At 40.5% G+C, this 27606-nt stretch overlaps 1 protein-coding gene across 14 annotated transcripts in view; it reads left to right on the top strand.

Moving 5' to 3' along the window:
- The window catches only part of LOC121511094 (neurexin-1a), a 572512-nt gene extending 545224 nt beyond the window's left edge, over positions 1 to 27288 (top strand). For all 14 annotated transcript variants that reach the window (XM_041789632.1, XM_041789633.1, XM_041789637.1 and 11 more), the window contains one exon: positions 25495 to 27288. In XM_041789632.1, coding sequence (XP_041645566.1) covers positions 25495 to 25802 — 308 coding nt within the window. In that variant the 3' untranslated portion in view covers positions 25803 to 27288. The remainder of the gene's footprint in view (positions 1 to 25494) is intronic.
- Positions 27289 to 27606: the final 318 nt, after the last annotated feature.

The following is a 27606-nucleotide window of genomic DNA, read 5'->3' on the forward strand; positions in this document are numbered from 1 at the left end:
TCCTATGGTTTCCTGCTATTTTCCTTGAATAAAGGAAATAATTAAGTGCACCAAGGTATTTCAATCAACTGATCCGTCAATCTTTATTTGTATAGGGCCAATTCATGACTAAAGTTATCTCAAGCCACTTTAGGGCGGGTCTAGACCAAACTCTTGGTTATATTATGTACCCAACATTGATCCACCAACAGCTCAGCACTAAGCAACATTTAGAATAGTTTCAGTGGCAAGGATAGACTTCTCCTTAACTATCTTACAGAACCAGACTCAGTTTTACTCTTACAGTGGAAAAAAAAAAACAGATGTCTTATGGAAAAGTTGCTCTTCTGTTGCTGTATCTCATTCATGTTTTGTGCTTTTTTTTGTGATGGACCACAGGTGATCTAAGCAGGTGGTCTTAGTTCACACTGTGGCTCCTTTTCTGCTTGTCGCTCACCATTTGCCCTCTGATTCTGAGTCCATTCATTGTCCTGACTTTCTGATAAAAAAAAAAAGACAAATTACAAGCCTAAAAATAAATCCTAAAAGACGATCTAAGAATAAATGGATCTGTTATGTAAGCCCAGGTTATGCAATAGATTCAACTGGTTAATTATAAATATCACAAAATTTATACTCTAATAAATATAAAAAGGTGTGAAAGGATAACCAGAGCACACAGTGGAAACGGATTATATCATATTCCTTTTTTCTATGTTTAGAGCAATTTTTTCATCCCTGGTTTGGTCTTAAGCTGCAGGACTTGCATGTAATTTTTATGACTGATTCAGAATTTTTGCACAATAAAACATCAAGCATGACCTGCTCAAATTTACAGCCAATATCACAAGGTTTTCAAAAAATGTAAGTGACAATGCTTCACGAACAATTCACAGTAGGAGTACTGACAGTATGATACACCAGAGTCAGACTACAGGATCTATTTGTCTGTCACAATGTTCACTGTGTCAGATAAGGCATTCACAGAGTCATTAAACTGGGCATACTGGACATACTGCTTTTTTGTTTGTCTGTCCAGAGATTATGATGAATGATTTGCTAGGTTGATGTTAATGCTAATGTCCAGATCGTGGATGATGCTGTGATCCTAGTGGGGGCTCTTAACTTGTTGAGTAAGGAGGCTGGAGTGTTGGGATTGTGCATGTTTTGGGCCAAAAAAACAAAGATCCAGGCATTTGGGTTTGTCAGAGGAGAGCAGTTCACCTATCATGGCAGCGTTATCATTGATCTGCGAGGCTGAAATCAACCACAGACTTGGACTCGTGCATGGGGCAATGGGTTCACTGAGCAAGGTGGTATGCTGTTCCCAAGTGGCAACCTCCAGTCCTGACAAATGAAGCCAGAATGGAAGTGCAAAAAATTGCAATACAGCGAGTGTCCACTTGAGGCTGGCTGCAGGAACAGTGGAAGTCCTGTACACAGTACATGTTAAAAAGCTGTTTTTACACTAGAAATAAACTGGTTTACAGCCTGGTTCAGAAAACCAAATGTGTCTCAAATGTCTGAAGTCGCATCCTCACACTCAATTATATCTCGGAAGAACCTCACTGCAAACTGTTTGGCACATCTCAGTAGATTGACAGATAGCTTGACAGGCAGACACTACCACCAGAAGGCTAGCTTTAGTGATAGCTTTGCTGACAGGAAGTCGAGCTTATCGGGCAGGCTACTGTCTGCCATTAGGTTGATCCAAAGTTCAGTTGAGACAGTGATTTCAATATAGAGGCCGCCACGGATTGGCTTCAAAAGCTGTTTGAGTCTGCCTATTGTAATCTATGGCTGCTCCCTGTATCCAAGCAAGCAGACGAAAGTCAGAGTCTTTTGGTCTTTGGTCCTCCCGGTCTTACTAAACTCTTGTTAGCCCTGGATGCTGACTGATGGCCAGAGGCACCGTCTGGACTCCTGATGACTTCTCTTCTGTGCATTTTTGGGTATTGTTGGCAAGACATTGTGTCTCGTGCTGGTGTGCCCAGGAGAGCAGGGATGGGAAGGGTCAGATACTGGCTATGGGAGTGGCACCTGGTGCGCTTTCCTGGGCCTGATCCAGCTCCAGCATACTGCGTGCCCAGAACCCAGTGGACCAGATGTCAAGGGCAGCCACGTGCATCATGTAGAGGACAGCTAACTGAAGAGATGGAGCATGGACCTGGTGCAGACCTGGACAATGAGCAGTACAGGACCAAGGTTGACCGTCAAAATGCTGCACTGGCGTATGCTTCCATAGTTGACATGACCTGATCTGCTAATGCTAACAGCAGTTGCTTACACATCCTAAAGGCAGGGCTATTGTTGCCAGAGCCCCACAAACCTTTCGTCTATCTCATTGCTCCACATCCCAGCTCAAACTTCAAAATTGTTCTCTGGCTTTGCCATTTTGCTTGTTTACACTGGTTGTATGAACAGAGTCCTCTGTGCTCTCATTGGTCAACATCAGTGATGTGACAGAACAAATCATAGAAGACAGACAGGAAAATCAAACATGCTTCGTTTTCTGTCAGGAGTTCGTGAGTTGTTCCAAATGTTGCCGTGGTGCTGTTTACTCACACTGCAGGGGGGGTAAACTGGTTGATATGATTGAGTGGTTGATTATGCCACATCAGGCTATAATAATAATAACGCTTGCAATATAAAGTCAGACCTTGGCATAAATTAGTTAAAGACAGAAAACAATGGTGTAAAAATGGGATTAACTGCTGAAAAGGGATCTTAAAAAGTAGATTCACAATCAAATAATCAGTTCCCTAGAGCACAAGGCAATTTATTTGGCATTGGGTAAAATCCTTCTGGTTTTTCACTTACATTTAAAGCAAGGACTTGCAATAAAAAAAATAGCAATGTGGGAATACAATACATGCTCTCAGTTAGATAGAGCCAGTGCAGGTCAGAATGCCTGCTTTTGTCATTTCAGTGTAAATGCAGAGGGTTCAGCTTGTTTGATGTCCCCTCGGCTTTGAGGACAGAAATGTAACAAGATGCAAACATTCAGCCTAATGATCTCAGGTACTTTTAAGAGCAGTCCTTATGCTTCAGAAATAGCGTGTAAATCGAAGTCATTACCTGAGAGGAGCACAGGAAATGAAAGAAAGCCTGCTCAGTTGACAATCAGGATGAAGTGTCAGCCAATCATCTGCAGAAAATATAAATGCAGGTTTAGTTGTGTGAAAAAAATCCCAGCGAACAGCGCCTGGTGCTGATTTTCAAGGACCAACCTCGGGTTTTATGGTGGAAGTTAATGGAACAGGTTGTTGCCGAGCAGCATGGGGTCAGATGGAAACGGATGTGTCTTACCTACCTGCTTCATTTCATCGGCGTCATGCAGGCCGTTGATGGAGGGCAGCTGCTGCACGCTGACCCAAATCCAAGGTTACATCCTGCAAACTGCCTTTGTTCCTCATCATCTGGATTTCTCCCCGAGTATTCGTGCTCCTGCAACCAGTCCTCCATATTTGCTTAAATTAGTCAAATTCTTTCATTTCATCAAACTGGATTTAATTTCAGATATTTCTTCTCACAGTTATGGTTATTTGCCCACTTTCTAATTATTCTCATAATTGACATAGTTATATGTTTGAGGCCATCAAATAAATTTCAAGCTGCATTTTTATGATGAAGTCTGCTGTTTCATGCCTCCTTTGTTACACTGATTGAAATCCAGCATCTCACATTAGATTTATAATGTATATAAATACTGTCTGACCTCAACAGGATTCAAGCAGGACAGCTGCTCTCTTTCCACCCCCTTGCCTCCATTGCAAGAGAGATCATCCTTTCAAATTTGGCTATCCTAACTCAGGATTGCTGTGATTCAAAAATAAAGATGATTATTTTTGAGAGTAGACAGATAAATAAGACTTTGATGAGATTACACAGATTAAATCTCATTAAACTCTCATATCTAATAATGTATTACAAAACTACCAATGATGCCACATTATTGGCCCCCGTGCAAGATCTAAATAGCTTGTTTTGTGCACTGGAGCACAGTCATGTTGGAATAAAGAGGGCCTTCCCTAAAGTGTTGCCGCAAAGTTGGAAGCATAGCATTGTACAAAATGTTTTGGTATGCTGAAGCATTAAGACTGGCCTTCACTGAAGATGAACAATAAACAGCCCCATACCATTATCCCTCCTCCACCAAACCTCACAGTTGGCACAGTTCAGTCAAGCAGTTCTACTGGCATCCACCAGACCCAGATTCTCCTATCTGACTGTCAAACAGAGAGGCAGGATTGGTCACTCCAGAGAACACGTTTTCACTGTTCCATAGTCCAATGTCAGCTGGATGGAGTGCATCCAACACTTGGCATTGGATTTGGTGATATCAGGCTTGAATGCAGCTGCTCGGCCATGGAAACCCATTCCATGAAGTTCCAGCCAGACAGTTTTTGTGCTTACATTAAAGCCAGTGGAAGTACAGAAGTCTTCAGCTATGGAATCAGCAGAGCGTTGGTGACTTAGTTGGTGACTGATTTTATGTGGTCCTCCACTTATTGGCTCAGTTGCTGTTGTTCCTAAACACTTCCACTTTCTAATAATATCACTTACAGTTTACTGTGGAATATCCAGCAGGGATGAAATTCCACAAAGATGTAATATTGCAAAGGTGGCATCCATAGCAGTAGCATGCTTGAAGTCACTGAGCTCTTCAGAAAGCCTATTTTGTATCAGAAATGTTTGCAAATGGAGACCACAATTAGCCATGCCTGTGGCAACGGGTCTGCTTGACACATCCGAAATCAATGGTTAACAGGTGTGGCCAAATACTTTTGTCCTTATGTTACATAAAAGTGAATATATTTACTGTAAAACATGCAGTCATGTAAAACTTGGTATCTCTAAGGTGTAAATAGAGTTAAACCTCATTGAACATTTCCAGAATAATCTCAGTGGCTTTACTCTGAGCTGCAGTAGCCCGTCACTGTGGATCGCCCATAGGCAGCCTAAGGTTAATCACATCTAGTTGCCTCCTCTCTCTGTGCTCTCTCATCTTTCTGTGTCCTGAAGCATCCTGCTGTGACATTCTCAGCTACTAATGTGTCTGACATTTGTTTTAATAGATTTAATTTATGGGTGGGGGAAACAATACATCGAGTAAACCAATAAATCAAACGACAAATGAATCCTCTCTTTAACCCAATGGCAGTGACTTGAAGTCACCCAGCCAAGGGGGAAAGAATAGAGTAAATTATTGTTTTAAAGGTAGCTGTGAGATAAATGAAACATTAAGAGCACTGTGCTGGCTTAAGAGGTCACTGGCCATATTTAATAGGTTATTCAATCATACCCAGCTGGAAAGCATCGTGTGTGTTCATGCCTCTCTTTGTGGAACATTGTAGCATGCACCTTGCATGCCAACAGACTGGCACTGGCGGAAATGGTTTAACAAACGGAAGAAAAATCTCTGCAAGGACTGAATGCCCGCTGAATGTGATCAGAGCACATGCCTATTGATAAAAGATGACCTTCAAGCACTGTATGTGCCGTTTGTGACAAATATGTTGCCTTTATTAATGCATATTCTTGAAATATATGCAGACTATCTTATGGAATATTGCCATTTTTGTTTTTCTGCATCCTTTCAGCGAGGATTATGCCGTCCAAGTCTCCTCTCTACATTCTATTTTAAATGGTGTGTTCTGAGAGAAAACAGGATTTCACACTCACTGTCAGTCTTTCTCTTTACTGATCCCACCATATTTATATTTTCAATTATTTTTATTTTTCTACCCCACATCTTCAGGGTGTGATGACATTGATGCTAACACATTGTGTCTGTTTAGAACTCTAAGTAGGGCATGAAAGACTTTGCTTTCCTAAGAAAAGAAAAAGAAGCCCAGCCAAAGGTCAGCTCTGGTGATGGTGAAAGTTAGCAGATGCTTTGAAATATTACAAAACAAATGACAGCTGACCAATCAGAATACGGCTCTCTACTGACGCATCTTGCCAAAAATATAAAAGACATCTTAACAGCCCTCTCACTTACTTTTTCTGCACACAAAAGAAAAATGGGTGGATGTTTTGCAGTTACAGAAGGACAAAAACTTTTACAGAATTTCAGACTAGTAGCTCCAAAAGAATCAAACTCCTGAACTCTTGTTATGAATTATTTATCCACTAGTACAAGGAGCCTTAAAAGCTCTTTGAGCAATGAACTTAACAGTGACCTTTTTTGAGTCCAGAAGTTGGATATTTATGTGAATGTGGTGTTTATCCTGTTGCTCTAATGGTGAGAAAGAATCTACAGGAAGAGAGGAAAACACAACAGCTGTTGCAGAAGTTGTGAAGCTCGGGGAGACTATCAGAAATCTTTAAATGTTACATCTTTCCAAGTTGTACAACCATATTTAAAATACTTTTGGCCTTATTTCGGTAGCATGCTGTCTAAACCACTCTGATTTGATCTCAACAAATCAGAGCATCAGATTTCCTTCCCTTTAAGAACCAGGTGCACCTGCAGGCTGGTGCGTTGGTATTTACACTGCAGTCTTTATAAATAAGCGCAACTCAAGCCTCCAGGGAGTGGAACGAGCTCATCAGACGAATGTAACACAGCCAACAGACTTTAGACCAGGAATTAGGTGGTCCTTAACCTTGCAAAAGAGATAGATTGGCTAGATTCATGTCTGAGAATGGGGCTGTAGGTATGGGCGGGGTGTAATTGTACCATAAGCCAGTGTATGACTGCCCTCAGTGTAGTATTTAGCTCAGATATTGCTATAGTATAGTAAGATGTTCTGCTCTCCTTCTGACCTGCTTCAGCATTCTTTGCCACAGTTATGGACGGGGTTTAGTTTTACTGTAAGCTGGTAGAACTAATGGCTGCTGCCAGTGTAGACATTAGCTCAGACACAGCTATTGTATAGTGGCAGTTTTATCAGAACTGGACCACATTTCTTTATTAAAAGAAAAACAAAGAGCTACTCAGAAATCTTCTCTTAGCAGAGGTCTTTCTGCACTTCTCTGAACCTCAGCATGAGTTTTATTCACTAACAAGCTCCACTGTTCATAAACTACAGAAATGCCTGTCTGTCGAGCTTGGTTACTACTAGAGCTGCACATGCCTATTACTGTATTTATTTGTGTGGTTCTGGTTGGCCCGTACTGAATGTGACGGACAGAAAATTCATCCAATCACCTTCCGAGAATTTTTTGAAAAGTCCCAGCCTTCCCGAATGCTTTGTAGTGGAGATTTCCCAGATGAATATGAATATGAATATACCCATGCAATGGATATATGAAACTGTGTCAGGTTAGGGTGTAGCATGATTTCAGCTAGTATCAGCTTTCATTTCTTCTAAGAGTCAGGTGCACCTGCAGGCTGGTGTGCTGATATTTACATTGCAGTTTTCTAGTCTTTATCCACAGAAAAAACTAAACCTATTTAAATTCTTCTGTTTCATTTTGCCACACCATGTGTGTGAAACAGGCTCAGCAGAAATGTGCAACATACTCCACAGACTTTAGTCCAGGTATAAGGGGGTCCAAGGTGTAATTGTTTTCTGCTTTGTCAGTATAGGAATGCACCAGCTTTGTGGCTGACCATTCTTCATTTTAAGACAAACAGATCACTGGGTGCTAACAGGAGTGCAAGTTCATCTGCTGTGCAAAAAATAAATAAATAAATTTTTAAAAAAAAAGACTGCCTCATTTTAAGTGTTCCACCTACCCATCTACTTTGACTGCTCCCTTGCCCTTTAAAACAGAGTTACAAGGGGTAGTGGTGAAATCTTCCCATATGAAATGGGACAACCTTTTGGGACGGGTTCAACAGCATCCACATAATAAGACGTGACAGCAATGCATGATGGATATTCCTACAACAAGCACTTTTTCTTTTTGGGTGGAGTCTTCAAAAAAACCCAAACATTGAGCTATGATCAACTCAGTTCATCAATTGTTCAATTTTGGAATCCCGGACGAGCCCCCCCTTAGTAATGTCTAGGGAAAACTGAAGGGAGTTACAAAACTAGTTTATAAAGTGACAAAATTCAGTTGCTCTAGAAGCAACAAGTTACAATGATATATTTCAGATAACACAGATGATATCAAAATAGTAAACCCTACTTACCCAGATTGGTTACAAAAAGGAAATTTAGATAGCAAAAAGTCAAACTGAAAAACAGACAAAATGGAAACAATGACCCTAGGGAATTCAACTATAACATTTAAAACATAACACTTGCTTCAAAGTTTGATTCTGTAAAATCTCAGTTTTAAGGGCCGTGTAGCCCTGGTACCCCTCAATGTGAAAATGTAAAACGAACAGCTAGGGCTACTAAGTAGGGGCAAGGGCTGTACTGGTTTTGAGCCAAAGTGAGCACAGCTCATAAAAATGACATCTGTGTCACATGGAAACCGGAAAGACTCCTGTGCCGTGTGCCAAGATGCTTTGCCCTGAATGTACAATAGAGCCACTTATTTTCCTGTGGTTTCATAAGCAGAGATATTGGAAATATTACAAAAAGAGTGTGTTCACACTCCCTGGACTCATCTAACAGAACAGTTTGTGTCAAAGTGTTGAAACAACACAGTGCGAGTCTGTGGCTGAGATCTGATTATCTCCTCGCAGCAGAAGGCTACTCAGCTTTATCAACACAATAGAAAGCTCCTGTGTGGCTACAGGCAGACTTTATATTACAAATAGAAACCCTTAGAGCGTGTTACCTAAGTTTTTCAGGAATCTAATCAAGAGATGAACTCCAGACTCGTGGCGTTTAGGCCTCTACTTTCATCTCTTTTAGTGGAACCTCTGGGCAAAGGCTTAAACTGCACCGTACCTTTGACTGGGCTCATTCAAACACCTTTTAATATTCCTCCCTCCGACCTCATTTCATGCTCACTCAGCTCTCTGTTCATCAGCCACCATCAGCATGAGCAGAGCCACTTCAGACTCACACATGCATGCTGTCATCGGGCACACTGCCAGCATGTCACAAGTACAGGATGGCTTGCATCACTTCTCGAGGACACTCAGATAATTAAAGAGGGAAGAGGGATTTAATAAGTGTTTTGGCTCTGCTGCAGTTGATACAGTGACCTGTCTGCATACTGATCCCCAACTCTGTGACGGCTCTGACAGCTCGTGATTATAGCTGGATATGTGAAGGAAGAAGATGGTGGAACACTAATCTGGCTGAATAACAGCAATGTGTCACTGAGCATGCCAGCTAAGCCAGGGTCGCTCTCAAGACAGCCCACAACCACACCTCCTTAAGCTCTCAGAGATGCACCATGTACTGCTCGTTTATCAGCTGATGATAGAGGCACACAAAGTCTCATTTCAGCTCAGTCTGAGTGGAAATGTCTGTTTTTTTAAATATTTTGTCTGAGTAAGCAATGAACTAAGGGTCACCATTAAAAACAAGACAAAAATCTATCCACCAAAGTATCTTGATTTTTTTCTTCTTCTCTTTCAGTGGATGATTTTAAAATTCTCATTTTTTTACTGTTGATTGTCATGACATCAAATCTGACCAAGAGAAAATAAACACAGCCAGCATGAGCAGAAATGATGCGTGCCTTGCTTGTTCAATTGTTCGATCTCATTCTTTATTTGTACAGCGCCAATTCAAGACACTTTGCAAAGAGGGAAAAACTTCCTTTCACAGGCAGAACCAAACTCGTGTTGCACGGCCATCTGCTGTGATGGGTGTGTGAAGGGATGGAGGGAAAAAAGAAAGAGAAAAGAGGGAGATGCAAAAAATGAAGAGACATGCAGAAAGACAGAAGAGGGAGAGGCAGGAAAAGAGAGGAGGGGATGCAGATAGTAACAGAGATAAGAGGGAGATGAAAAAATGTAAAGATGCAGAATAGGAATAGAGAAATGAAAGATGCAGGAAGATAGACAAGGAATATGCATGAAAACAGAATAGGAAAATGCAGGAAAAGCAGGGAGGGAGATGCAGAGAGAGACAGCGAGAGATAAGAGGGAGATGAAGAAAAATAGAAGAGGAAGATGCAGTAAGAGAGAGGAAGAAGATGGAGAAAGACCAAAGAGGGACATGCAGGTATAGAGAAGAGGAAGAAGCAGAAAGACCGAAGGGGGAGGTGCAGACAGAGAGAAAAGGGAGGAGCAGAAAGAGAGGAGAGGGAGATGCCTGAAGATAGAAGAGGGAGAGAGATGCAGAGAGATGTAGGAAGAAGATGCAAGAAGATACAAGAGGGAGATGCAGGATCAGAGAAGAGAACGATGTATGAGAGAAGAGAAGGAAGATGCAGAAAGATACAAAAGGGAGATGCAGGAAGAGAGAAGGGGGAGGTGCAGACAGAAAAAGGGAGATGCAGGTAGAGAAAAGAGTAACAGTGCACTAATGCTGCAACCATGAAAAGGACTTTCTGCATATTTGGGGAAAAAAAAAAAGAATTTCAACATTTTTAACCATAATCTAAACTTGAATCATTTTATATCGATTATAATACTTTCTTCTGCTATTATTATCATTATCATTATGATGACTTTTAAACTTGCTTTACTGATCATGTTTCCATGCCAGTAAAGCCAATTGAATTGAACTGAAATGAATTAAAAGAGGGAGATGTTATTGTAAAGTCATGGTCTTGAATTTGGCCATAAAGTCAGTAATGACTGGAACAGTGTCAAAAAATAGCATTAATAGCCACAGCGATGTCAGACACTTTTTTAAACTAAAAGAAGCAGAGGTAAATATTTAGCTACTTTCTTCTTCTTTTGTCATTTAATGGCAGCTAGTAAACAGCATTTAGGAATACTACAGCCACCTGTATTAAAACCAGGTGCTGGTTAAAGTAAGGAAAGAATATTGTGTAAAAGAAATAAAAGTTTTGTGAAATCATCAGTTTTCATAAACTGATGACACTGATTGATGAGGGATAGGCCAGGGGCACATTGTTTGATGTTTGATTTACTAATGTTCTCTTAAAAATAGAGAAGAAAACTGCAGTAATTTAGACTACTGAATTAAGAACGGCAAGCAAAATGGCTATTTAAATCCCTGTGACTCCCAGAACTATAATAGAATCGCATCATGCCAATGTTGCCCCAGCCCTAGCTGCCATAGTGCATCCTCTCATGAAAAAACGTTTCCTGTGCACTCTTTTGACCCATTACAGCCTCCAGTTAACAAAAGGTCAAGCCCTGTCTGTCCATCCAATATATCCTGAGTAGTCCTGGTTGCTCCATTACCTCTCAACAAGCCTCGCACGCACCTGAAGTAACCCCTCAGCTCCTCTCTGTGTTTTCCTTCATCTGCAGCCTCTGTCAAACCTGCTCGCCCCCTTTTCCAAATTACCAAACAAATGAACCCTCTCGCTGGAGACAAATGAGGAAAAATAGTCTTTGAAGAGGACCATTTATTCAAATCCCGCCTGACAGTGTGGAATCTCTGATCCCCTTCCTCTCCTTGAAAGCACGTGGCAAAAAAGAAGTCAGGCAAAAAGAAAGGGAATCACATCAGGCATTTCACAGGCTTTTAAATGACAAGTTTCATTGCGGCGATGCTTATATCTCCAAGAGGCGAGCTCATGTAGCCGTACTGAGGAATTCAGGTAGAATGAGGAGGAAAAGATGCTATCAAATGAACTCTGCAGGAAGTAGGACATTGAAGGCGAACCAATCTCACTGCTCATGTCATTGTGCTTTACTATATGGCAGATGCAATTCATGCTCAGGCTGTTTAGTTCTTTCTGCAAGCATTTATGGATCAGGGTCATATAGGAGATCATCTGCTCCTTTGTTGAAGTCTTTTGATGTGCATTTCTTCTGAGGAATCTGCACAGGATTGGCAAAAGCAAATGATTTGTGACTAAATGGCTTAAACATTAACTGTTGTCCTTGTGAATAAAACAGCAAGGACTTTATGATGGTCTGAATGTGATACTGTAATTTAAGCCTTGCTCAGGGATGAGGCACAGAGGAGAAAGTTATTCTGGCAGCTTTCTGCAATCCTTCAAAAGTTAACCCCCCTGAGTTTACCTCCATCACTTCACAAGTACACCCCCGCTATGCCGCCATGAAGCTAGGCGCCACTTTAAGGTCATTTTCCCCATGTCTAATTTTACCCTTGGGTACGCTCGAGTAGAGCACATAAGAGCAGCCATCATTTTAAACACTTGTTTCAGGCGCTATTTCTTTCTCAGTTTATGTGCCTTCATTCTGAGGTGATGGAGTGCTAATGAACAGACAGGCAGATGCATTTTCGCTGATGTCTTATGAGGCGTTCTCGAAGGCCTCGTGTCTGCCGCATTACTTTGTCTGAACCTAACTTGAGGGACAGCAGGGCAGCGTGCACGGCATGAGCAACAAACGAGCCACATCATCAGGTGTATCGGCTAATCCAAGGGACCAGGAAGGATCCACTCAAGCCATCAGGTGGATGTTTGATGGACACTACTGAGACCAAATACGAGCTAATGAGCTGTAATGAATGCTAATCTTTTTGGACCAAACGTGGCTGTGTCAGCACTGAGCTAGATGCAGTGTTAATCCTGTAAGTACTGGTCAATGCTCTGCTTTCTTTATGCAGATATTAAACTTTGCAGGAAAAGATATTTTTTATTTTCCTTATTTATTTAAACATATTTAACCAGAAGATTAAGAGATTAAGAATCACATTTACAAGAGTGTCAGTTAGAGACATGGAGCATGAAAACACTACAAACACAGATCAGCCAATCCTGAGTCACAGAGCAGAAAGTCATCAGTCAAATTATCTACAACCTGATGAATCTTCTTTCAAGACCTTTAGTCTACTTTTAAAACAATTTAAAGAGACCGCTGCAGGAACAGCATATCCAAAAGTCCTTATACCCATTTCAAGATGGACTTTGGGCACAGATAGCAAAAAGTAAGTCTTAGCAAAGTACCCACCTTTAGAGTGCCAGAGTAAGGCATGGCAGGTAGGCACAGACTAGGGTACTGTCCCTGTGGGAAGCAGGGTTGCCACAAGTCCTGTATTGAGCTGCTGATGTCCCAAGGCCATGAAAACCAACGGTGGTCTCCGAGCATACTACCAGGTGTGAAAAGGCACAGAAAAAGAGATGCCATCGAGCTCAACCTTGACTGCCAAGTGTCGACATGTGTCCAACTTGACTTTGCCCTCCCACCCAACTCCTCTCCAGCCCAGTGGTGAATCCTTAGCAGCCTACATACCTACAAAACGTATGCACCTGACTATATTTCACATCTATCTGGGCAGCAGTCCGAAGTCTGTGTTTTGAAAGGCAGAAACTTTAACAAAAATTCTTCCAGTGTGATTGGATGAATGTTCTGTCTGGACAAGACATTTGATGTAATGGGCATGCACAGCCTAAGTGAGTAAACCTCTTAATGTGGGCTTTAAAACAGCTACTACCAGTGGAGCCAGTTGATGAATAAAACTCATGCCAAAGCCGGTTAGGAGAAGTGCAAAAACATCTTCTCTGCCAAGAGAAGCTTTCAGCGGGGCTTTTTGCGCTTGTTTAATTAAGAAACTTGGTCCAGTTCTGATAAAACTGCCACTATACTATGGCTAGATCTATAATAATAATAATAGTAATACATTTTATTTCTAAAGCTCTTTTCATAACACTTAAAGACAATGTACAATGCAGAAAAAGATAAAATTGCATGACGAGCACCATTAAAAGCAGGCAAAGTCAACACAAGCAAAACAAACAAACAAAAGATCAGAATCACAACTTAAAAGATTTTTTTAATGAGATGTATTTTGAGAAGTTATTTAAATGTGGGTAGGTCTGTGCAGTTATGAATATGAAGGCTGAAGGCTATTGAAGGCTATGGGTGGGAGTGTGACGGTGAAGGAGGCCAGTCAGGTAGGGAGGGGCTGGTGTGTTTAGGGCTTTGAAGGTAAGAGCAGGATTTTAAATTGATCTCGGTAGGGGATACAACCCTTGTATGTCAGGGTTGTAAGGGTACTAGTTGTGATTGAGCTGGTTGTGCTGTAGAGCTGGACATCATCTGCATAACAGTGGAAGTTGAGACCATGGAGACGGATGATTTTGCCAAGGGGAAGTAGGTATGTGATGAAAAGGAGAGGACTGAGCACTGAACCCTGGGATGTCGTCACCTTTCATAAACTTACTGTCGAGCTCAGGTTACATCCGAAGTTGCACATGCATACTACATTTTGTCTTGTCGCTGTAATTGGCCCATTACGAATGTGACAGAATGTTCGTCCAATCACCTTTTGAGAAGTTTCTGAACAGTTCTGCCCTTCTCAAAAGCTTTCTATGGGAGTATTCCCAAATGAATGTGTAATTTATCCATGCAATGAATAAATGAAACAAAACAGCCCGCTTGTCAGGTTAACTGGCGACTTTGAAGCAAACGAGGTTTTGGCATTTAAATCAAAACTAAAGATAGAGATGTTTGTTATATAGGCATGAAGGCTTGTATATGCTGTAAGATCACTGGCTCTGTGTGGTTCAGTCTTGATGAGTTTTCTCTGTTTGAGAGAGACCAAATGAGTCATTGACATTGGGTTAGAAATGCACCTTGTATGTTTAGACATTACCTTGCGTCAACACTAATGCTTCTGCCCTCCACTGTAGTAAGCTACATGGGGAGTCACATGTCTGCAAGTAGTCAACACCTAATCAGCAGTGCATTTTGAGTATATAGCATTATGCCTGAGACATGTATGAATTTGTATGAGAAATGTATAAAAAAAAGAAAAGGAAATGGGCTCAGATGAGTGGTTACTTAAGTTACTGTGTGAACCATGCCCATGGAGAGCCAATCAACAGATTCTTGCAGGAGGAAATAACAAAGCCCAGAGCTGAAGGTGTTAGATGACAGGATGGAGAACAACACACCATGGTCCCGTTATCATATGACTCACTCCTGATATCGCAGACGGAGGCCGCCTGCTTCCTGAACTCTTCTAACTCTGCCACCTTTCACAAGGAGCGAGCCCAGGCCTCATACACCACAAGCTTCCCTCTGTCAACCGGCTGTGTTATCTACAGTTTCACCTCTTTGACCCCCAGACAAAGGCTAGATAGCAAATATGAAAGTAACTCAGCATTAAAGTCGGTACAATGGCTCACTGGAGAAGAGCCGTGTCAACCAGTGGCTTTTGCCCACAAGGCGAGAGCATTCTTCACACCTGTCTGCAAGGATAAGTGGGCTTGTCACAAGCAGAGCTAATCTGTTGCAACGCTCAGTCACACTCAATCCCCCAGTGGTGCCCCCTGCTTGTCCTTGAATGTCTGCTGGCACTGGAAGCATACTTGGGCCACTGATCAGCGTCACCACGGTGGGAAACATGTCAATGAACGGCAGCAGCATCTCATCTCCTGGCAGACAGCTTACAGAAACTTTTGCCCTTTTCCAGTTTACACTTTTCACACCTTTTTAGTCTGGCATGAACGAGATTTTCCAAAAATAGACACGTGTTCCATCTGGAGGGGTCATAAGCTAATATTTCACCATTCAAAGCAAAGCTCATTTAAACATTAAGCTGTCAATCAACAGAGAAATGAATGCAATCGGAGAAACTGCTTTATCTCTAAATCCATCAGCTCTGATGAAACAGGTTCAGGGAAACAGTGATGAGAGCTATCAGAGACGTAAGCAGAGCTGTATTATAACTTGGACAGCATTCAGAATATGAAGTGTGAATACTGTTGTGTAATCACTTCCCTAATCAGTGGCAGGGATGATGCCCAGAAACATGGCCTCAGAGTTAGTGAAAATGAAAGGTTGTTGTTGTGAAAACACCAGATTAAAAAAGGAATAAATTGTAGGAAATAGATGAAAGATTGTCAAAAATGCCGCTTCTTCTATATGTCTTTATTGTTTTATTGTTTAGTGGGACCCCCATTAGCACTGACAGTAGTCGAAGCTACTCTTCCTAGGGTCCAGAGCATGAAACAGTTTACATATAAATAGTTCATACCATTCTTTACCTCCACATACTTTAAAACAGTGGTAACCAACCTGTGGTCCTGGCATCCCTAGGAGGGCACCAAAGATCTCGTGGGGTGGGACCATGTCTGTTCTAATATGTCAAAATAAGATGTGTATATATTTTTAAAAAAATGATTATTAGAAACATTAAAAGTTTTTTTTTTTTTTTGGGGGGGGGGAGGGTCAAAATATTTGAGATTATAAAGTTGTATATTTACAAGCTCAGAATTTCAGAGTTTGCAAAGTCAAACATTTTAGAGAAAAACTCAAAATGTCTGAGTGAAAAAAGTCTTAAGCTTAACTTTAGAAACTCATAAATTTCAACTTTTTGCATCATAAATTTACAAGAGTGTTGAGTCAGAAATGTACAAGAAACCAAACTAAAAACAGTGTTTCGACTTTCAACTTTTCAACTTTATAACCTCAAAATTCTTAAATTGGTTCACGTACACTTACAACATTTAAAGAAAAAAAACTTTTTTTGTTTCTCATGAATTAGTGATTTTAAACTTTAGAATTTTGATGTGTTTTTTTTTTCTCTTGAAAAATCACTATATCCTCTTTTTTCTAAACCGGCCCTAATACATCATCAATAATGGATGGTTAATACATCGATTTTTTTTGTCAAGAATAATTATAATTGATGTTTTATTTTTCCAAACCGGCATTGTGTGAGAAAGAGAGCAGCAATGGTCTACTGAACTGTAGAGAGAGCAAGTTCTACTACTGAAAAACAAAGAAGTGATGCAGAGAAATAAGATGATTTTCTTATCGCTTCACACACTAATGCTCATATGCACTAAGAAACCTGTCAACAACAAAGACTGTAGGTAAATATAGCCAAGGTCTGAGTGAGGTTACTTATTTGGTTACTCGGGGGGGTTTAGAACCCGTTGATGATGGGTGCCATATTGAAAATGTAACCTTAACCCGGCAAAGCAATGAAGCTGTGACAGATCTAAAATTTCCTGACAAATAACTTCAACACACCGGCCATACAAGGTGACATAAAGTGTATCATATGGTATCGTATTAAACCAGTAACCAGTATACCCCACTGTACCACACAGTATGGCGTGGCATGGTTTGGTATCATACCATACTATATGGCATTGTATTGAATCGTATCTGTTCAAACTCAATTGATGTTTTGAACATGGCAGAATATGTTGATTTCTGCTGATTCATTTACAACCCTAAATCCAAAAAAGTTGGGGCACTCTGTAAAATGTAAATAAAAGCAGAAGGCAACGATTTGCAAATCTCATAAACCCATATTTTATCCAGAATAGAACATAAACACCATATCAGATGGTGAAATTGGGATATTTTACCATTTAATGAAAAATATTAGCATATTTTCAATTTGATGGAAGCAGCATATCTCAAAAAAGAAGGGACAGGGCCATGTTGACCTCTGTGTAGCTTCCCCTCTTCTTTTAACAACAGGCATCCGTGGTTTCCAAAGCATAATTTTGAACTGTGATTCATCTGACAGTTTCCCATTTTGTCTCAGTCCATTTTGAATGAGTTTTGGCTCAAGCAAGACAGCGATGTTTCTGGATGTGGTTCACATACAGCTTCTTCTACAGCTACAGCTTTAATAGCATTTGTGGATGGCGCGGTGAACTGTGTTGACAGACAGTGATTTCTAGAAGCGTTCCTGAGTCCATGCAGTGATTTCCAGTTTAGCATCATGCCTGTTTAAGATGCAGCGCTGCCTGAGGGCCTCAAGGTCATGAGAATTCAATGTTGACCTTGGCCTCACAGCTTTAAGACACAGTTTTTTCACATGCTCCTTTTACACCCAGTCATGTTGCTGTCCTGCTGCCAATTAGTTGCAGAATTCTCCTCCAGCTGTTTTTCATTAGTCCCACTTTCTTTTCCAGTCTTTTACTGCCTTGTCCCTACTTTTGTGAGATGTGCTGCTGCCATCCAATTTAAAAATTAGCTAATATTTTTGTTTATGTTCTATTGTGAATAAAATACATATTTATGGCACTTCTTTACATTCTGTTTTTAGTTTCATTTTACACAGCACCCAAACTTTTTCGGAGTTGGAGTTGGAGAAAAAATGTTGAGAGGACAATTTTTCCTGATTGATTTCTTGATCAATCACCTGTATTACTGATAGAATACTCATTTATTTCATTTGTTTTCATAGAAACATGACAAACAGCAGAAAAAGGACGCTTAAAACTTAATTTCAGCATGAAATTTATATAAATGTTGTACCTTTGCCTTTTTTTTTGTTGTTGCTTCAGACAAAAAAAAAGGAATGAATACTGTTTGACATTCATCATGAACACTAATACTGTGGTGCCAGGGGACACTGTGCTATTTTTCTACTTTGTTGTTTCATCAAGAGCATGAGAATTAAACTTTATAAAAGCATTTCCTCCTGAGCCAGACAGACCTTATACTTTCAGTTATTCCTTTAAAAAGAAAGCCAAATACCAAACCAAGTGAAGTTTTCTTACCAGCTAAACCTTTCTCACCTACCCAGTGAACTACAATCTGCATTTTGAAAGACTTAGAGGGTTTAAAGGGCAAAATAAATCAATGAGTGTCAAAGGACGGCTGGAAAATGTCACCCTAAACTGAATTAGCATGGTTAGCATTATGGTGATGTTAAGTTTATGTGATTCTTTGTAAATGTTAAAATATGTAAATCCACCGGCACGGTCCTTTAAATGTGAATTGGTTAAATTTAGTGTAATCTGAAGGACAGGAACACCTTCTCTAAAAATCCCAGACTGTCTGGGGTTTATTTTGTACTTGTTCCACATGGAGAAATTGCAGCTAAAGTGGCAGCCTGGGATGTGCTGTATCATCTTATTAATTCAGCCTGTCCTTCATGGATCAGGAGGAAACTGTCTTTTTTTATACAATAGGAACAAGAACTGGCCTCTTTGCTCACGCTCAGACAAGTAGGTCTGTCATAAAATAAGGATCTGATCAGATGAGACAAGGTGATTGTGCTGAACTTCAATAGCAGCAGAATGCTGTTTTCCGTGTCTTTTCCCTTTTGATGTGAGAGAGCCACTCTCCACTCTGGATACGGAGTTGTAGTTTAGGAAGAGAGTTACTCTTTGGGAAACATTTCCGTGACTGGACTAGATCAAAGGATGAAGATAATGAAGAGACAATGTCGCCTTTTTGTTTTAGACTCAAATTTCTTTTTAAAGCTGCGTCTATATCAAAGCTGGAGAATGCAATTATTTCCAGAACCAAATGTTCCCGGGAAGAGGAAGCAGTGGGGAATGTGGGACTGCAAAATGGGACATGAGGAACTGGCATGTCGAATACATTTCCATAAATATTAAGATAAAATGTTGATGTCTCTCTTAGTAAATGTAAAAATGTAGAGAAGTTATGACATGCTTGGATGAAACTGAACAAAACTTTGACTGAATATTACAGTGATTTTTTATGTATGATGCATTATCTTCTGTTCATTAGTTTAAATCTCCATGCGGTATCAGTGAGTCTCACCAGACTTTATAATGATGCTGTTTGATGGATGTGCACTTCTCTAGATCAGTGACGAAAGCTTTAATGTTTCTGTACCTCAGTGAACACAGTTAAAGAAAGAAAACTAAGAGGAAGAACAATTCCTTGACATTACAATAGAAAAGGTACAGAAACCTCATTGAATTCCATCTAGTGTGGCCTACGTTTAATTTAAATCAACAATCAAAAAAATAGTTAAAGCTAAACCTAAATGAGCACAGCATTAAACTTTTTCAATAATCAAAAATACAAGTGGAGCAAACTGAACAGTGTAGGTTTGCTGCTCCTTTAAATTGTTATAACTGCATGTTTGAGGCCAACGAAGCAGTGCTGCCATTGTACACCCACTCTAAAGTAAAAACAAGATGGAGCTTAACAAGTGCAAAACTTTGGTAGCTGAGAAGGGCAGATGATAGACACACATAAAAGTGCAGCTTATCCAGAAAGGCTGCAACTGACAACACAGGCAAACTGCACATGCCAATGCAGGGAGTGAAACGTGCTGCAAATGCAACAAAAGTGTTGCAAAAAAGCTGAAACAATGATCTGCAAACACAGAAATAAAACAAAAATTAAAAAACACAAACTGAAAAGCAACTGTATAAGGGAATCAGAGTAAGCTTTATCAGCCAAGTATGCTTATGCAACAAGGAATCTGACTCTGGTCAACTGTGCTCTCACTTTACAGGAATTAAACATGAAATACAAGAATTAAAGGGGACATATTTAACCCTTTTAAGACAAATTTGTATTGGTCTCAGAGGAGGGCGGAACTTTCTTCCAAGTGGGGAGGGCCAACCGAACCTGGGGACGGTGCTAACTCCCCACATGAGGGGAAAATCTGAGTATGGCTTGTTTTAGCACACATTTTCTGAAAGGTTGAGAAAGAGAGGAGGGGAAATTGATTTTTCAGGTACTTGAGGGGATTGTAGACTGGCCAGGGGCACAGATTTTTGTTAGAAAAGCCTGAAAAAAGTGATTTTTGCATAATATTTCTCCTTAAAATAAAACTGGAAAGGTATTAAAAAAAAATTAAGATTTAAATATGTACAAGCTCTCACTGTAGGTAGTTCTCAAGTATATCAAAGCCATAAAGCCATGTGTACTGCAAGATGTGCAAAGGCTGCAAGAATGCTGAGTAGACATGATCAGAAATATAAAATATGCACAGAAGATTTACATGAGTTGGATAGGATTGTTTAACATAGTTGATTAGTGCTAATATGCAGATGAGGTAAGGCTTATCCCACAGTGAGCCTTCTTACTGTATTTGAGGTATAGTGAAACAATGATTGACAGTGTGTGATATTTGACATTGGACAGGGCTAGGGTGCTCATAAGATTAAAGATCTATTTTCTGACACTTTATGCCTCTTGAGTGGTCATCAGAGTAACTCTGTGATTGTTGAGTGCTTATCAGAGTAACTCCATGACTGTTGAGTGGTGATCAGAGTAACTCTGTGACTGTTAAGTGGTCATTGGAGTAAATCTGTGACAGTTATTTGGTGATCAGAGTAACTCTGTGACAGTTATTTGGTGATCAGAGTAACTCTGTGACTGTTGAGTGGTCATTAGAGTGATTCTGTGACTGTTGAGTGGTGATCAGAGTAACTCTGTGACTGTTGATTGGTGATCAGAGTAACTCTGTGAATGTTGAGTGGTGATCAGAGTAACTCTGTGACTGTTGATTGGTGATCAGAGAAACTCTGTGAATGTTGAGTGGTCATCAGAGTGACTCTGTGACTGTTGAGTGGTCATCAGAGTAACTCTGTGACTGTTGAATGGTGATCAGCGTAACTCTGTTACTGTTGAGTGGTCATTAGAGTGATTCTGTGACTGTTGAGTGGTGATCAGAGTAACTCTGTGACTGTTGAGTGGTCATCAGAGTGTCTCTTTGACTGTTGAGTGGTGATCAAATTAACTCTGTGACTTTTGAGTGGTTATCAGAGTAACTCTGTGACTGTTGATTGTTGATCAGAGTAACTCTGTGACTGTTGAGTGGTCATCGGAGTAAATCTGTGACTGTTGAATGGTGATCAGAGTGACTCTGTGAATGTCACTTTTGACTTTCCATGTGAATTAACTTTGGATTTTTCTTCCTTAAATGTAGCACATTAGATGTTAATACAGCTGAGTCTGCATTTTGCAGTGGTTCACTCGTCACATGTATTTTTAAAGGTGTGCAAAATGCCATATAATTTGCAGTTTTGTCAAAAATGCTGCATGTTTACCTTGATTTGTGACATTTTGGACAAAGCCAATCATTTGCCCTTGTCTGCCACTGCACAATTCACATGAAGTTTTGTTAAATTAATCCACAATGTAGTACTAAAAGTACCGTGGATGTTCTTGTGGGGACTCTTTAAATGCTGAGTGAGTAGGCTGACATGTTGGAGATGTGCGTCTCCTGGGCCAAACCAAAGATCCAGGCATTAAGGGGTGGCTTGGGTGCTGCCATTGAATCTGTGTCTGTGTATGGAGAGTGTATGGAAGTTGTAGAGCAGTTCACCTAGCTTAGCGGTGAGATCAACCGCAGACTTGGACTTTCGCATGGGGTCAGAGGTCCTTGGTCCTCTCAGTCTTAATATACTCTTGTGAGGCCTGGACTCTGACTAATGGCCAAAAGTGACAACTTTTTGTCAGCACACTATAGATTTAAGATATTTTTGAAGCTATCAAAACAACATGATGAAATAGAATTTTAAAATCTGACAGCCCTTACATGTAGTCAGTGAGCTCGACAAAAAAAGCAGGACATTTTCTTTTGCTCTTTTGTTGCTTGCATGCCTTCAGTGCCATCAGCCTGCACTTTACCTTCAAGATAAGACATCAAACTGGACCAATGCTGGCATTGGCCTAAAGAAATACCTGAAAATAATAAAGTGGAACTATAATAACCCTGTAGACCGTACTAAAGGGCACTTACAGGAAGTAAAAATGATTTCTGGAATGCTTCAGAGCACTGGATAACCATCGCTGTCATATATTTACAGACTCCGTTAGTGTTTCAGTGTTCTGTGTCCAAGGACAAGGAGCAGCAGTAAAGTGGGAAACTGTGACGCTTGCCAAACACTTTTACATTTATAACTTTCCAGTCAACACAGTGGAAATTTAATCACACCAATGTCAACACAGCTATTTATGCGTCTGTGTTATTTATACTCCGTCCAGAGTAAATGCAAATCGAAGTGTAACATCTTCCCCTCCAAGTAGCTATGATCTGAACCCGGCTGTAAATCCCTCAAAATATTTTTTCTCTGCCCAAATCCAGTGGAACCAGAGTGCTTTCATTTCCAAATGTTAGCGTCGAGTGTTTGGATTTCACAAATGCAACAAAGAGGGCTTAAACAGAAATGATGACGGCTACAAAAAACACACAGAGATGTGCCAGGAGGACTGAATAATATCAGGGGGCTGACGTGTTTTCAGAATATGTTCCTTTGAATGGCAGCTTTTCACAGCTGAAGTGGGGACAGCCTTTGGCAAAATCTGCTGAGTCAAATGAAGGATTGTTTTTCTCTGAAAGACTTATTTTCACACACTAAGAGATACAGTCATGCTGCGTGGATATGCAGTGAATGCTGGAGATGTGGTCCTCTCATTCATGACTGTGCTTGAAGGAATGAGATCTTAATGAATCATGTACACATTCCTCCTGTCTGCTTCACTTCTTAGTGTCATCTTTAATCTTTCTATCATACAACATCACACCTTCTTCTCCCTTCTGCATGTCAACACTTCATTAAATGTAATTGGATTAAAGTTCTGCAGGTATAATGAGGGATGGGGATCATTAGGTGACAGGTGTGAGACATGTTCATTGAGCGATCTGAGGCTGCGTCAATACCACTGCCAATACGTACCTAGTATGTGGCTGAAAGAGGAGATAGCAACAGGTTTTTAATGGGACTGCTTTCTAGGAAAAAAAACAAAAACGAATTTGGACTCAAAAATTAATGGAACCAACACGACAGAGATGACCTTGCAAAGCAGATGGACTGGCCAGATCCCATGTCTCTCATCAGGCGAATCCATCCTGCAAAGATTCAGTCTGAGTAATTGTGCCATGTCTGAGAAGGGACCTGACCGATGAGCATCATTTGAGGAACCAGAGGTGGTAGCTACAGGCTGGGTTTAGTTGTACTGAAAACCAGTATGCACAATGGCTGCCACCAGTGTAGCAATAAGCTAAACTGGTGGCTTTAGTATAGCAGTGGTTTAAGCTGAACTGGGCCATTTTTCTTTACAAGAGAAAGGAGCAAACTGGAAACCTCTCTTGGCAGAGAAGTCATGCCAAGGATCTATTTCTATTATTTCTTTGTAAAATAACTATTTTTGAGTAGTTCACTGTTTTCTTGAAGCGTTTTAAGTATTTGAAATTTTATAGTATTGTGACGGATATTCCTTGGCTGAAAGGTGCTGCTGAAATGTGTCTGTTGTGGTTTGTGCTTGACATAACCTGACAGGTCAGATAGACTTTCATTTATCCATTGCATGGATATATTTCACATTCAGCTGGAAAACCTCTCATACAAAGTATTTGGGAAGGGTAGGACTTTTAAAAAAATCATGGAAGGTGATTGAACGAGAAGAGACAGGAAATATTCAGAGGGAGAATTGGGGTAAGATTTGCACCAAACATGCATCAGACTGGGAATTGATCTTGTGACCAGTCCATTGAGGACTAGAGCCTCTGTTTATGGGCCTGTTCTACCCACTGAGGTTGACTGGCACCTATCTGTCACATTCATCACGACCCAATCAGAGCAACTTGACAAAATGAGGTGGTAGACATGTGCAGCTCCGGTTGTAACCTGAGCTTGACAGACAGGTGCTACTATGGATTATGAACAGTGGAACGTGTTGGTGGGTAAAACTCATGCTGAGGCCGGTTGGGAGGGGTGCAAAAACATTTCTGCCAAGAGAAGCTTTCAGTGTGACTATTTGCTCTTGTCTTAATACAGAAATGTGGTCCAGTTCTGACAAAACTGCTGCTATACTACAGCTATGGTATATAGTGGCAGAACACATTGTATATACCGGCTTTCACTTCAGCTAAATCCTACCTGTAGCTGCCACCAGGTTCTCTTCAAATGACGCAAGTTCTCAGACCAGGTACAATCATTTCACACTGGAGCTTTGCAAGGTGGATTTGCCTGATGTCAGACATGGAATCTGACCAATGCATCTGCTTTGCAAGCTTATGAACTATTAGCTGCATTGCTCAACACTGCCCCCATGATAGCCCACGGTATTGCAACTTTTGGTCCTTCTGTGAGCTTCCTTACCTCAGAAGGGTCTACCCAATCTGTGCTGGGATAGGCTTCAGCCTCCAGGTACCCCTAAGAGGATATGCAGTGTAGGTAACGGATAGATGGATGATACTACAACAATGGAATTCATAGTAGAAGTTTTTAAAAATGCAGATCAGGTCCTATTGGAACATGGTTTCCATCCCCATGCTTTGGAATAACAATGCTGACAAGCAGCTGATTCAACTGGTAAAACAGCATGCACTTAAGGCAACTGTGACAGAAACATCTGCCCCTACCTTTATTGAAAGTTGTAATAGAAACTTTATTTCTTCAGCGTACAACAGGATTGACTGTTGTATAATTTCATGGGTAATTTAAAATTCTGCGACTGGCAAAGGATTTAGAATACAGTCTTTTAGAGAGTTTAAGAAAATCCACACAGGGGTATTTGTGTCTCATTACACAGTGAGGGGAATGTTTGACAGCCTTATCATGAGCAGCGGTGGGATTTTTAAAGCTTAAAGATTCAGATGTTTTACTTTTTTATTAATCTACTGATGCAAGAAAGAGTTTATCCAGTACTCTCTCATCCTGACTATTTCATGGCATTTATATAGCATCATTAATACAGACATTGTGTTTTGTCTCTTTATGGTGCATGCTTTTCTTTGAGACAGCTTACTCTTATTCAGTAATCCTGGGGCATGATGACTGTTATTCAACATTAAAGTGTGATATTGATGCACACATGAAGATTCATTCACTCTCATGATTCTAGTTAAAGTAACGATGAAAAAGATTATGAGTTTGATGTTAATGTTTATTTGTCTTGCCTTGCAGCCAATCCCACCGGTGCAGGAACGAGGGGAAGCTCTGACACATCTTCAGAGGTCTTCAGGGAGTCCAGCAGCACGACAGGAATGGTGGTCGGCATCGTAGCGGCGGCGGCACTTTGCATTCTCATCCTGCTTTACGCTATGTACAAGTACCGGAACAGAGATGAGGGTTCGTACCACGTGGACGAGAGCCGCAACTACATCAGCAACTCGGCGCAATCCAACGGCACAGTGGTGAAAGAGAAACCGGTGAACACGGCGAAAACTTCGAGCAAGAATAAGAAGAACAAGGACAAGGAGTACTATGTGTGATTGTCAGAGATTTGGTCTTTGTTAGACCGACGTCAACATTTACTGAAAAAGACAAATCAGGACTTTGACATGTGTACAGTATAATAACAAAGATGAACATTATTTAGTCTTTTTTTTCCTATGAGACAATGCTCTGAACATCAAAAATGAAAAAATTGCTTTCTTTAGACTCAAGAGCTGGAGACAGCGGAAGAGACCTGCTGTCCACTGATGGGAAAATGTCTCTGGTAAGCGGTTAAAGATGAACTGAAAACATATCTAACATGACAACCAAACAATATGAACACATCTGGGACTCATCTCCCGGCCAGGATAATGACTCCCTTGTTCCTGGCACACGGAGGAGCACAGATGCACTTTGCAAAGGGAGCTACAGCATTACAGACTTAATGGTTTCATTTACATTGCCTGTGTTTGTGTTGTTGGGACTTTTTCTACAGAAAATGACACAATGCATAAATAAATACATACATAAATACGCCAAACATTTACTGTGGATGAAAAGAAAAAATCAGGTTGCAGCGAGGAGAAAAAAATCCCTGTGGATGCGTGAGGAAATCAGCCGAAGTACTCCCTGAAGAGGTAGCGACAGCCGGCAGAGACTTACACCTGGCCGATTGTGCTGACGCAGTGCAAAAGATGAGAACGGATGGTAGTTTCTCTTAAGGACAATGTCATAAGCAAGACATCAGGAGGTTTTTGCATCATGTGAATCAAAAGGTGAGACCCTTATGGTGTCCGGAAGTGAAGATCGGGGAGCCGTGCACGCAAAATTATCTTATTACAGTACATATGTTTATATACAGTACAACCACATCTATATGTGCTTTCTGGACTGTGACAAAGTGGTGTTTTATAGCCTGTTGTATAGATGATGCAAACTATAACTGCTCCTCAACCGTTTTGGAATAAAACTACAACAAAAGAGACAAAAAAGAAGACATAAGTGTTACTAAGTGTTGCTAGACATAGAAGATTTTATGAAGACATCTGCTTTTTTTCAGTTTAATGATTATTTGACTCCCCCTGTTTTTACATGTGTTCCTATATAGTTTTTATACAAATGCCGACCTGAGATAGACCATCCCGGACCAGTAGTAGCCTAACCGTTTCCCCAAAACTGCATAAGGCGTAGGAAGGATGGCATGGAGCTCTCTTTAAGGATACTGGTAGAATCACTGCCTTCCTGCTCAATCCTGACTTACATGAGTGAGAATGAAGATGATGAATGATGATGATGATGGATGATGACAATGATACAGATAAATTAACTTGCCGTGTGTGTTTCCAAGTGGTATTACAAGATTGTCCGACTGTGTGCTTGGGCTGATGCAAAATCAGAGGAGAATAGCTCAATTAAGTCTCCGTTTCAAACTGTTCTGTGTTTGTTCTGTCATTCTGTCAGTCAATTCTGCTTTCCAGAGACCTGTACTTGGAATGAGTATGAGGAAAATGACCATGATCTATAAATGATGATTATAAATTCTCTTTGTTTGCTTCTTTTTTATTTCTCCTTGAGTGTTTTGTGTTCAAATGTAACTTTTTTCTTGTATTCAAAGTAAAAAAAAAAGTTATAAAAACTAGTTTTGAAAAATCTGATGAATAAAATATTACCGAAGTGAACTTAAACCAGTCTACTGACAAAATGTATTAAAGAAATCTGCAGGATTAAGATTTGTCTTCAGGCAATCATCATATATTTCATGGTTCCTACACACTTTTTACAAATTCATGACTTTATGAGACCTGCAAACTGAGAAAAATTAATACCATCTTAGCCCAACTTCATGACTGTCATTTCCCT

This window comes from Cheilinus undulatus, linkage group 6 (assembly GCF_018320785.1).
Source record: "Cheilinus undulatus linkage group 6, ASM1832078v1, whole genome shotgun sequence".
Classification (NCBI taxonomy): Eukaryota; Metazoa; Chordata; class Actinopteri; order Labriformes; family Labridae; genus Cheilinus; species Cheilinus undulatus.